The sequence below is a fragment of the Archocentrus centrarchus genome, chromosome 12 (genome assembly GCF_007364275.1).
Source record: "Archocentrus centrarchus isolate MPI-CPG fArcCen1 chromosome 12, fArcCen1, whole genome shotgun sequence".
Classification (NCBI taxonomy): Eukaryota; Metazoa; Chordata; class Actinopteri; order Cichliformes; family Cichlidae; genus Archocentrus; species Archocentrus centrarchus.
The window spans coordinates 13,915,899-13,928,769 of NC_044357.1; the positions used below are offsets into that span (position 1 = coordinate 13,915,899).

The 12,871-nt window shown below is 38.4% G+C and overlaps 1 protein-coding gene across 1 annotated transcript in view; it reads left to right on the top strand.

The window, feature by feature from the left end:
* Positions 1-12,582, top strand: part of znf462 (zinc finger protein 462) — a 54,424-nt gene extending 41,842 nt beyond the window's left edge. The window contains 6 exon segments of the mRNA XM_030742253.1: positions 482-737; positions 897-1,036; positions 2,329-2,552; positions 5,894-6,236; positions 6,757-6,901; positions 8,153-12,582. Coding sequence (XP_030598113.1) covers positions 482-737; positions 897-1,036; positions 2,329-2,552; positions 5,894-6,236; positions 6,757-6,901; positions 8,153-8,372 — 1,328 coding nt within the window. The 3' untranslated portion in view covers positions 8,373-12,582.
* Positions 12,583-12,871: the final 289 nt, after the last annotated feature.

Sequence of the window (12,871 nt, forward strand, 5' to 3'; positions counted from 1 at the left end):
ATTGAGAGCAAAGGGAAAAAATTTTCCCCAGTGTTGGTTATGGTATTCATAATAAATTCCCCGGTGAACTGTTTACATTTCATTTTTGAAGAAGACCTCTTACATGAACAGAACAAAACAGGCAGATTAATTAATCTGAATAGATAAAGTAGGTTAAACTCCACCCTGCTGCGCAAAAAAATTCATCAGCTCGACAACTTCATTGTGCACCGGAGTCGTTCGATGACTGATGATGACGTGTCGGGGTTGGAGTGGTTACTTAGTGCGAGAGGAATATTATCAAGTGCTGACACCTTTTATACAAATCCTGTCCTATTCTAAAACTTTACAGCACAATGTCTCTAAAGGTTGCTGTTTTTTAAAGGAACATCAGTGTAAAAAGAAATCGTACTTGCTAGACATTTTAGTTTCCTCATGTCCACATACGCTGTGTCACATTGAAACCACGAGGTTCTCTAAAATGCCTCTGCCTCTCTCTCAGATCCATCATACCTGGAGCCAGCAGATGTTCGTCAGCAGCTTAGTCATTACCAGCTGGCCTCCCGCAGTCACATGTCTTCCAGCTCGGCACCTGGTGGCTCAACAGTGGCCGACAATCGTCCTGACAATATCCTCACATGCGAGTTCTGTGAGTTCAGCTCTGGATACATGCAGAGTCTGCGCCGTCACTACAGGGACCGCCACGGTGGCAAGAAGCTCTTCAAATGCAAAGACTGTTCCTTTTTCACCTGCTACAAGTAAGGAAAAACTTTGAGTGTATTGATGCTTCCCAAAAAAAAAAAAAAGCTTTTTAACTAAGTACACATGAATACAAAATGCCACACATTGCAGTTAGTGTTGACACATGTACAGGCACTAGTTTAATAGTGACGAGTCTTTCTGTAAATCTGCCTCAGGAATACCTTCACCATGCACGTGGAGGCAGGTCACAACAACAACGCACCGGAGGACCTCCCTAAAGACCTGCGCTGCCCTCTCTGCCTCTACCACACCAAACACAAGAGCAGTATGATTGACCACATTGTTCTGCACAGAGGTACGCTGCATCCAAAATCAAATCAGACATAGTATACTTTTTGTCTTTGACAAGTTACCTTTACAGGTAGTTCATGCTGTAAAAGACAGCTTTTTAATGGCAACATTAATGGCCAGTTAATATTTTTTTTTTAACCATTTAACAGGTTGTTAATAGGTGAAACTAGCTAAACTGTGTGTTGTAATGAGGTTGGATTTTATACATATTTGAAGACCTTTGGTGTTGGAGGTGGCAAATGTTTTCCTTCAGTTGTTCTTTAACTCTCGTTCTTTTGTGTAATAAACAGGCACGAGACATCAAAGATATCAGTCCTCTTATATAACTCTCAGCCACATGGAAAAACGGTGCATTTCCTAAAATGTCAAAACATTCCTTTACAACAAATGCAATTAGTCAAGTCCGCCTTGTGTTGCTTGTGCTGGCATTTGTAATGTTCAACAAAATGAAAATGGTTAAATGATATTTCAGTCAGGACTACTACAGTCAAAAGAAGATTGTTATTTCCATCGGCTGTAATTTATACTTGGCGGTGTGCCTCGGCTCTGGAGTCGGGCAGCACAGATCCCCGCACAGAGCAGAGCAGGCGTCAGTGACAGTAGATTTGACACTGATGACAGACACAACATGAAAGGAGCTGGTGTGGAGGTGGGTTGCGGGCGCAGTGAATTGTAGGCAGGCGAAAGTGGCTTGAATAGCACGCCTCATATGAGATTTGCCAATCTGATGCATAGAAGCGTTTCATCTGAGCCATCAGCTCATGTTGGCTAGGCACTGAGATCAGCTGACCTGCCGCAATTGCAGCTGAGCTCGGCTTCTCGTCTTGCCCGATTCAAAACTACGCTTGACGTCTCTGAATGATCGACAAGTTAAAGACATGCATTTCTCCTGACAATGATTTGTTTTACTCTATCATGACAAATATGAAAATAATAAAACAAAGATAACACAAGCAATGCTAACAGTGTTTGCATGTTCTGTGCATCGCTCATGGGACTTTTTTTTTTTTTTAAATGGTTAAAGCATCGCTTACTGTAAATGAGAACGTTTGTGAGAATTGAAACTGGCAGATAACAAAAGCAAGCACAGAGAAATGAAACTATGTTACAGCATGTTTGGGTAGTTTTTATGTTAAAAAATGTGTCAGTATGGAAGCTAAGAAATTTTAGAAAACCACTAAAAGGTAAAAGCCTCTCCTGCTCCTATTTGCAGTTTATCCCCCCCCCCGAATTCCCTTCTTACTTTCCTAATGCCACCCTAATAATCCCCTTCACTCTCTCCTCTCACTCCACCAGAAGAGCGCGTGGCTCCATTGGAGGTCAGCCGCTCCAAGCTGTCACGTCACCTTCAGGGCCTGGTATTCCGTTGTCACAAATGCACCTTCACATGCTCCAGTGACCAGGCCCTGCAGCTGCACCTGCAAAAGCATGCTGAGATCAAGCCCTACCAGTGCCAGCTCTGCTATTATGACAGCAATAGAAGGAGCCAGCTAGAGGAGCATCTACGCCTTGAGCACAAGGTCAGTTGGAGTTCACGTATAATGACATGTTGTTCAGCTAAATTCAAAGTGATACTGCTTACTTAATTGGTTTCAACCATATAATTTAAAGCAGGAACAATATGGTTCTGAACCGTTGTGTCGTTTGGCAGATGGGAGACTCTCTGGCTTTTCACTGGCAGAGTGTCTTAATAAATGAGTTTGGAAAGTATTTAATTACTGGTCTCCTTAATTGCTGTAGCATGAGATGTGTATCAGTTAAACACTGCAGTTTTAAGCTGTTTGGCTGATTTTGAATAGTCTTACTAATTACTAAGGTGTGAATAGGGAAAATATTCTAAAAAGATTGGAATCACACACATTCATTGTTTTAGACAGAACATTAGCATTAGAAATTTGAATTATTATATGGCAGTTAAAAGAGTTTCACATTTAGTCACCCAAGTCCAGTGGAAAGTATATCAGGGGGACCAACATGCAAAAGTGAGATAAAATATTAGTCTGTGCACAATTGTCTGGATCTCAGGCAATATGAGCAAAATTAATGTAATTAGTAGTGTAAGAAATTACTGAAAGGGATTAAATAAAGCAGTGCATTGCCTTTTTGTTTTGTTTTTTTAAGTAACAACCTCTACACTGTCAGTGAGTAAGGCAGTTGGACACACACGCACACATACACACGATTTGTAATGATAATTCATATTGAAGTATGAGGGCAGTGAGGAGAATAAAGAGCAACAATAATCGGTCCCCATTAACATTTATTTGTGGTATTTGAAAAGTTGCAAGAGCAACAGAAAAGTCTTTGTTTACTTGGGTTTTGTAGGCTAACCTTATTAAGAGCTTGCAGCTCATTGCCAAGTTTTTTTTTTTTTTGTTTTTTTTTTAATAGAACTAATCAAATGACCCCCCCCAAAAATCTTCATTTGGAACCACATTTTTCCCCAAATGAAGATTTTTTTTTTTTTTAAGCAGCTCAACATGGGGTAAAATTTGTAAAAGGCCTCTCCCAGTTTGACATTAAAATCAGCTCATTTTAAGGTCAGAAAAACTCTGTAAATGATTCTGTTGGCATTTGTTACATCTGTTCTGTTGTTTTCTTTTTCCTTTTCTTTATTTATGACCAACAAAGTTGGTCATAAATTAGAGGATTACCATGGTCTGTAAAATCAGTAATTAGAATAAAACTGTGTAGATGATCTCATATTAAATAAAAATGATCCATTCAAATGTCTTGCTTTAGTTTCCTTATAGAGCATATTTTTAAAAAGCATAGAGAAGGCATGCGTCAATCAAGATGGCATTGCCACACATTGCAAAACATACACACAAACACTGAACTCTATGCAGCGCCTTGACAGAAAAAGAAAACGAATTCAGTGAAATGATACATTGGGATAAGATGAGTAGGTATCAGATTTTTTGCAGTTTCTGTATTTTCTTACCAAATCCAGGAGAGAGGAAAGGGTTCGTCTATCACTTTCTCTTAATGGGGATAATTTATGAGATGATGTGAAAAGGTAGGTGGTATTTTAGGAGTGCAGAGAATTTAAAAGGGCACCATTTAAAGGGCATCCGCTCATGTAAAGATTGTTTTTCAATTTTTACATGACTGGATCCTTGATTTTTACCCAGTGCATGCTGGGATAAAGTAAAACCTAGTTTTTGCTTAAAAGGTGATTTGCTTAGTGGGGTTAGGTTAATTGGTGATTCACTGCACTAATGTTGTTGCTCCAAAACTGTGGAACAAGTTGCCATATCAAGACCTCTCCTACAGTTGACATCTTTAAAACCTGTTTGAAAACCCATTTTTATTCTTTGGCTTTTAAATCAGAATGAGTCCTGGATACATTAGTGATGTTGTTTTCTTTTCCTTATGTTTTATTATTTTATGCTTCCTGTTTTAACTATCTTGTGTTTTACGTTATATTATTTATTTTAAATGTACAGCACTTTGGTCAACTGCTGCTGTTTTTAAATGTGCTTTAGAAATAAACTTGACTTGACTTGACTAATGTTCATTTGGTTCAGCCATATGGTGACCATACATACAGTGGGGGGAATAATTTTTTGATTTTATTATTATGACTTTTATGTAATGTGTTTATTTTAGATTTTTGGTTGATATTTGGTCTCTCTCCATTACAGTCAAACTACCATAAAAATTAGAAAGTGCTCATTTCTTTGTAAGTATGCGAAAACTATCGTGTCCATGGAAGTCAGACTATTAAAAGGAAGCCTGACACATCAGGGTTCCTCCTGGCTGAGGCAGTGAGCTAAAGCTAAAGGAGTAAAAGTGCAGACGCTGGTGGGGAGTGGTTTGGAGGGCCACAGTTTTTAGTCTTCAGGGAGTATGGGAGGAGGAAATTACTCAGAGTGAGATAATAGGTGACAAGATGCACGAGATATTAGAACGGTTTGCCTTCCGTTGTTAAATGTTCTGTTTTAGATTATCTGAGTTCATGTAGTGTTGCAGGTGCAAATGCAAATCTCCTTGCATAATTCCTGTGAATCAAACATCTTTGACTGAGAGCCTGCTTTAGCCAGTGGAACATTCAGAAAAAGTTATGACTGTTTAAAAAGGGTCTTACAAAAGCCAGACATTTCAGTTGTTGGAGCCCTTTGGTCTATAAATAACTACCAAAACGTACTTTGACTGATACCAGGAATTTTTGTGCTTGTGATAAAAATAAACTTCTTCTACCATGACTGTTGTATCCTATGTAGACAGGATGTGGACTTGTGTTACAGTGAATGAATATAGGTCAGACAAACATACTGTTGCTGCTGGAGGAGTAGTGTACACCAAAAACCAAATCCAAGCAGTAACGGTTAGCTTTATGGTCTGAACCCAGATCTGTAATTTCTATTAAATAGGTTTCATGTTGAATAGTACAGGAGATTTATTTATCAAAACTCAAACAAGAAGTTCAGAGGGATGTATATTTTACAGCTGATTTCACAAAGCTTCACAAATATTCAATATGCATACCGCCTGTGACTCGACACACATCGAGACAGTAGTTCAGCTCCTGCCAAACACGCTGTAGACAGCCACAATCAGGCTTTTCATCATTGGAGGCAATCTCAATGCAGAGAGAAATAATCGACATCAAAGAAATAATCAACCAAACACAAATTTCCTTACTTTCTGTGCTAGGTTTAGTTGCATTTCACCTCCTAACCCCCCCCCCCCCCCCCCCCAAAAAAAACATAAAAGCCTAAACATGCACATTCTGATGTTGCTAAAGCCTTGAAAGTTTCAACTCCAATTGCAAGGTGAAAACAGGGGGTTCCTTGAAATAAATACTTGCTGAAGAATGCTACACTAACCTTAAAACACATCTCCTGTCTCTGATCAGGTTATCCGGAACTTTGAACTGATGGGCCGGGTCAACCTGGACCAGCTGGAGATAATAAAGGATCAAGGCAGCAGCGCCGAGGAGGAAGAGGAGAGAGAAATTATGGAGATGGTGGTAGATGGAAAAGTGGCTCTGGAGGAGGAGGAGGACGATAATGATGAAGGAATGGAAATTATGGAGAACATGGTGGAGGACCACATAGAGATGGATGATGAGGAGATGGAGGAAAACCTCAAAGAGGAAGACGATGACGTGGAAGAAGTAGAAGAGGTGGAGGACGAGGAAGAGGAGGAGGAAGAAGAGGAAGTTAAGGGGGTGGGGGAAGAGAAGCCTGCCTCTCAAGGTAACTTGAGATCCAAAGTGCAGTTTATTAGCAATGTAAACATGTCATTTTAATAAGTAAAAGTTGCTAGCAAAGGCTTACAGTATTCCTACTCAGTTGAGAATGCTTCTAATCATGTCACTCTATAACTGTCCATTTCTAAAAGGGAAAACAGTTAATTTACTGCTGGCCAGTCAAATCCAAAACTCAATATTATGAATACATTTTCAACTATGCAGAGCAAACTCATTTAAAAGCACACTGGGAACCACAGTGCAAAGGATTATCTGAAGCAAAGCTGATCTATGTTTGTGCCATGCATTATCTCCTGTGCCTCTTTTTAAGTTCAAAATACAAATAAGTTGGACATTAGTCATAATTCTACACTATTGTTTATCTTAATTCCATAAGATTCATATCTTTGCCTATATTTATGCTAAAAGTGGAGGGGTGTTTTTCAGCATGTGTTAAGCTGCTGTATTCTGAAACCAGTCTGTTTTTTTTTTGTTTGTTTGTTTGTTTTTTAAACTCTATTTCCCAGAAGTCCTTGCATCTCCCATCAGCAGCAGCAGCAGCAGCAACAGCTCTGGGCCAGGCAGTGCGGAGAAGCGTCTTCCCTGCGAGTTCTGTGGCCGCTGCTTTACAAACAGCCTTGAATGGGAACGACACGTCCTTCGACATGGCATGTAAGTTCTTTTTTTTTTTTTTTTTTCTTGCTCTCTTCTTCGTAACTGTCTCTTTGTGTGTGAGCCTGCATACTTTCCCTACCCAGTCAGCTCTTCCAGCCTACTCTTAAATGCCCTCTGTAGCCCTCTCTGGCCATCTCTCTGCTCTCCTTTAGGTAAAAACCAGAGTTTGTGCATTCACAATGAAAGGTTTCACTGGTACAAAACTTTAAAAAAAAAAAAGTTGACAAATCACTAAAGAGTAAGCGTGTTTATTGACAGGCCTGACATAAATTGTTAAAAAATGTGATTTTTCATGTTTTCGTCTTCAGCTGTGGAGCTACCAGACTTTGGTATAACACCGGGCGCATCCTTTTTAAAGATTTGTGCATTCAAGCATTAATGTTACTTAAGGTCACCCCTACCCGGTCTTGCTTCTTCTGAAGGTTTCTTTCTGTTAAAAGGGAGTTTTTCCTTCCCACTGTCACCAAGTGCTTGCTCATAGAGGGTTGTGTGATTGTTGGAGTGTCTTTCTAATGTTGTGGGGTCTTACAATATAAAATGCCTTGAGGTGACTATTGTTGTGAATTTATGTTATTTAATATTGAATTCAACTGAATTTTCCCTTTAACAGATGTAGTCTGTGATATTGAATCTTGAATTTGGGATTCACAATTATGTTATTTCACAGAAGCTATTCATATTAAATGTTTATTATTAATGATATTAGATATGTATAGAGAGACCCATTGGGCAGGCATTTCCCATCTCTTCATATTTCTGGCAACAGTATCCTTTGCTATGGTGGTCACTTTGAAGTTGAGATGAGTTTAACTCTGTCATGGCTGCATTGCGTATTAACGATCATGAATCCGATCCCTGGCTCCACATAAACAGAATCAACTTCCTGGGATTTCCTTACCTGGATCACTTAGCGTGCATCAAGACATATTTGTGTGAGATTCTGGCCGGACTGTTTATCACCAAAATTGTTTTGAAGATGGCAACTGGTCTGTGACAACTCATTTCAAAAGCAACAAGATTGCAAGTTCATTGCAGACAGTTGCAGTAATTTTGGTCATGCCCCAGTCTCCAACCACTGTTTTCCCTAGTTTGACTACAGCATATGTTCCCACATTGCTGCTGGTCTCATTTTCTGTGCACACCACTTTTATGTTTGATTACTTTATTTCTGCAGATTTAAAATCACCCCTCTGTCATTTTATTGTATCTTTATTCATATCTTTCTGCACATTCTTCCTCTGTCTTTAGGATGGTTAACAACAGTCGGCTGGACACCAGCACCACTTCAGCAATAGAGGCCTCAGCTTCATCTTCCACTGGCTCCTCTGTGTTGGAAGACACAAGACTGGACCTGTACAGCAACAGAAAAGAGGAAGGGAACCCTGCTGATCTATCTTTGACAAGTCAAAGCCAGTATGTGGAAGACAAAGAAATGCTTGACACCAAAAAGGATCAACAGTTTGGCTAAAGCGATTGTGGCCTCTTGGGATACTGTGCTAGAAAGTGATAACATTGGATAGGATCAAAATTGAGTAGTGGGATCAGAAAATAAGATGTCAAAGGAAACAAAAGGTTGAAACTTAAAAAAAAAAAAAAAAAAAAAAAAAAAAAATTTGACTTTTTATGAGTTGGTGCATTATTAGATTTTAGATGTTACATATATAAGTATTAGGTTGTGCTGCATAAAACGGCTGAGCTCTTTAAATGGGCGGTCCCCTAGGACAGATCTTAATATATTGGTAACCAATAGTGAACAGAACTCTTTATTGCTGACATTCTGGTCAAATCCACAGTAAAAGTTCCCACCTAGATAAAACTCCACTATTTATAAAGAATGTTGTCCAAAATGACGAACTAAATTTAGCATTTTATTATTTGAAGCACCTTTCACACTCCTCCCTGCTCATTCAAAACGGTGGTACTGAAAATTTACCTAAAACAAACAAGGAAGGTATGAAAGCATTTACAGCCATGGCCGACTGTAGACCTAGCTTTTCTTATATTTAATCAAAATTTGAGACTTTTTTTTTTTTTTTTTCCCATCTTACCCTTCCGTTAAATGTGTGGAAGTATTCCCTGAGAAAGAGTGGCACCTTATGTATTTTAGTAAAATTACAAATCCTGTTCTTTCTCTTTACAAATTGTCCCAGTGTTTGATGCGAATTGCTAACATTTTTTTGGTCCCTTTAATATTATACTATGTATAAATCTTCGGCCTGTGGCACCCTTTGCATTTTACCTGTACCGTTTTATTGTCCAGTAATTTCACTGTTGAAATCATAGAAATAATGGGATCAGTTTAAATCTCCCGTAAGATCTTTGGCTGTGAACAATATTGCAATTTTCCTTTGCACTCAACAGATTCCACATGACTCCTTCACAGTCAGCTGATTTTTTTTTTTTTTTTTTTTTAATTTTAGAATTTTAATGAGCCATGTAACATTTTACCTTCACACTTTGAGTTACAGGCCCTACAAGTACATTTTGATGGTTGCAGTTACCACTTTTTAATTCAAATCAGTCTTTTTGAGCCTCCATAACCTGTAAAGTACAGGAGATGGTCACATGCAATTTTTAGTGCTGAAAAACACATTTATAGCATAAGAAAGCTTTGAAAATATTTTTACCTATATTTTCATACCATGTTCATCTTCTAGCCATGATTTTCATAGTATGAAGGTAAATTTTTGCATGTCTTCATTGACTACACTAAATTTATTTTACCAAAAAAAAAAAAAAAATGTTGACTCTGAGGTGGAAGCAACTCCAAATTTCTCCAAATGGAATGACCCAGTAATACGTTTAACGTGTCATGACCTTCCCTGCATCCGTTAAGGATTACCCTGGACTGTATCTACCGGTTTCACGACTAATGGCAACTTTTTCGAGAGACAAAGATTACACTTGTCTTTTCAATGCAAAATGTGTAATCAGGTGCGCCTGAGTCCCGCTCTGTCCTCACCCTCTGAGGAGGTCCCTCGCCTCACAGAGATCCAGACGTTATAACCATAGTGGAGTGGTCTGGTTCACTGGATTACACTGTGCACAGGAATCGGACCACGCTATGTTCACAACAAGTGTCAACCACCACAGCTGTGTTTCAAAACCAGTGCACAAGTGCCTTAAAATGCAGCTCCCCTAATGGCCGCTACATGGCTTTAACTGCTTTAACGGTAACAAGGAATACACCAAACGTCCCCCTCAAAAAAACAAAGTTGTGTGTTTTCCACAAGAATTTGCTCCATATTTATCTATTCCAAGGTGTGCCTTAGTGGCAATAATTAAGATCAGATTGAATCAAGTTAAATTCATCTATATTATAATTGCACAGAGCAAGAACCAGAAAAGTCAAATGTGATTTGTCATCTAGTGCAAAGATATTGAGACTTTTAGCGCAGTAGGATTACCAAAAAAACAAAACAAAAAAAAAAAAACTACTCTAATCAGCTTACTGTAGTTTTAGGCCACGCAAATGTATACTGTAGTTTATTTGCCAAAATATCAATCTCTGAGCTTTCTCTTGACCCCCTGATCCACATTAAGCACGTGGAATTTCATTAGTTATGCTCACAGCATTGAGAGAGTTTGATGAGGAGGATGGTGTATATAGAAAGAAAAGCTGCTTTTGGTTATTTTTAATGTTCTGAGCATCACAAATGATATTCCAGGCTTAATCGAGTGTGTTTGGCATTTGTTCCTTTGAAAGATGTCTAGACCTTTCACTGTCACCTCTGTTGATCACATTATCTAAAGGCTGCTCTACACTGTCCGATTTGTATTGGCTTGAGCATTCAGATATAGGCTTTAAAATGTCTCTTCAGAAACATGACTGAGGCTAAGGGAAAGGCCGTGTTTTGCTGTAGTCTCTGGTCCAGTTATAACATAAAGATATACACTGAAAAGACAAGTGTAACCCGAGCAGGAAGCTCTAAAAACATATATATATAGGAAAAATATATAGGAAAAATATGAGATAATGGGACTTTATGTTAAGGATTGACTGTTTTAAAGGTTCAAATTCCCTCATCTTAAAGAAAAAGAGAAAATTCTTTTAATGTTTCGACACCCCTGTCATTGTCTGCATTTGTGTGCTTCTTGTTAGATAAAGTTGTTATATTATTGTTGATATTGACAAAAGGCAGAGATTGTATTTGTTGGAAGCTGCTGCTTGAACGCCCTAAAGCCTTATGAGAAGTGAATAGCAATGAAGTCAAATTTGCATCCAACTCCAATAAGACCAGCAAGAACAATTAAACAGTCTGGAGAAGAGAAAAAAAAATGGTAAATAACTTCAATATTAAGAGGAACACAAATAAAGCAATTGTGTTCTTGGTACCAAAATATTTGCCACGCCTGATGTGTTTGCTGCTGGAAATGTCTTTCATAAGCATCGATCTGTTGACAGAAATGGGAAATCTGGGACTGGACCATAGAAATGTTCTATGAGTCGAACTTGGACGAAGTACATGTTTGCAGCCATGTATAGACAACAAAACTACTTGTTAAGTGTTTGAACTGTGGTGTTTCAGAAAGGATAACTTAACCGTTTTTTTTCTTTAAGTGTTCACATTTTTTTTTTTTTTTTTTTTAAAAAGGAAGGAAAAAAAAAAGAAATCTAAAGATCATAGCTAACCCTGAGGGGCTTTGAATCCCCAATCCAACATTATTATGCTGTTGTGCAATGTCTGGTTCCAATGGAAACGCATCCCTTTTTTGTATCGTAATGGGAATGAGCAGATAGGAAGCACAGTGTGGTTGTACAATATTAAGCATAAAGGAAATTCACTCAGTTCTCTTCTAATTCATGGCCAGGGCTTTTATTGGTGAGGAAGAAAAATACAGTTAAGGAAGCGCCGAGTAAACAATAGTTCCTTTGGGAGCATTTACCTAAACTGCTCGGTCCTTTTCTGGGCTTGACCATCATCACCGTCTGGGTTCCTAGAGAGCCTCTTGATCCCTCTAAGATTTAGCTCATTCTTGTCCAATCCAAAATCAGATACACCAGTATCTTCTGTCCATGACAAGTAGGGGCATCAGCTCACTTATTCCAAGTGTACCTGTCTACCGTCTACCCACTCAACGATAGTTGGGACTCTGAGAGTCGGACTCCCTGGTTCTTGTAATGCCCTCAAACAAGTTGCGTTGGTGCTGAATCTCAGAGCCCTTTTTTTTTTTTTTCTGTTTTACAGAACCAGCTTGTATCGTTTTTGAAAGCAAAACTCTTTGAAAATAGTTGTTGTAGAAATAAGCTTTGTAAGGCAGCTTGTTACCCAGCTTGAAATCCCAGGGTAAACCAGATGATAATCTGGGACAGTGTGGGTGATGAAGCTGTCAACCCAAAATTGTTTGTTGTTCTGTGATCATTTTAATAGAGAAGGACTATGAATCCCTCACTGTGTGCAGTCTCTAGACTGTAATGTTCCCAGTTTACCCAAAGTTACGCCCCTGCTGACAACACACTGGATACTTGTATATATGTTTAGTTTGTTTCTGATGCATTTCTCCTTTCAGACTGTTGTCTCCATAGTTTGACACTAGAATCTCTCCTTCTTGCCTTTCCCCATATAAATCTGATTACCTGATGGTGGGTTGTGATGTTGCCTAGAATGATTGTTTACAATTTTATTCCATTTATCTCTGGATATTCTGTAAATATTGTAATTCATTGTCTTTTTTTAACTTGATAATAAAGTTATCAGATAACAGTTAATTGGGTTGGTTTTTTTTTTCGCTTCTCTAACTAAAAGCAACTTTACTATTTTATACATTTGTCATTTAATCAGAGTATTGTGCATTCTTTATCAGAATTTCTTAGTAAGTATGCAGATTTTGAGACACAGTCAACTAGTTTCAGATGCTCAAAATTAACTGGACAAAATAACAATTTTAAGTATGATTGTTTTTAATAATTGGATGAAAATCCTTTGCAGTCAGTGACTGTTTGAAGTCTCAAACCCATGGACCCAA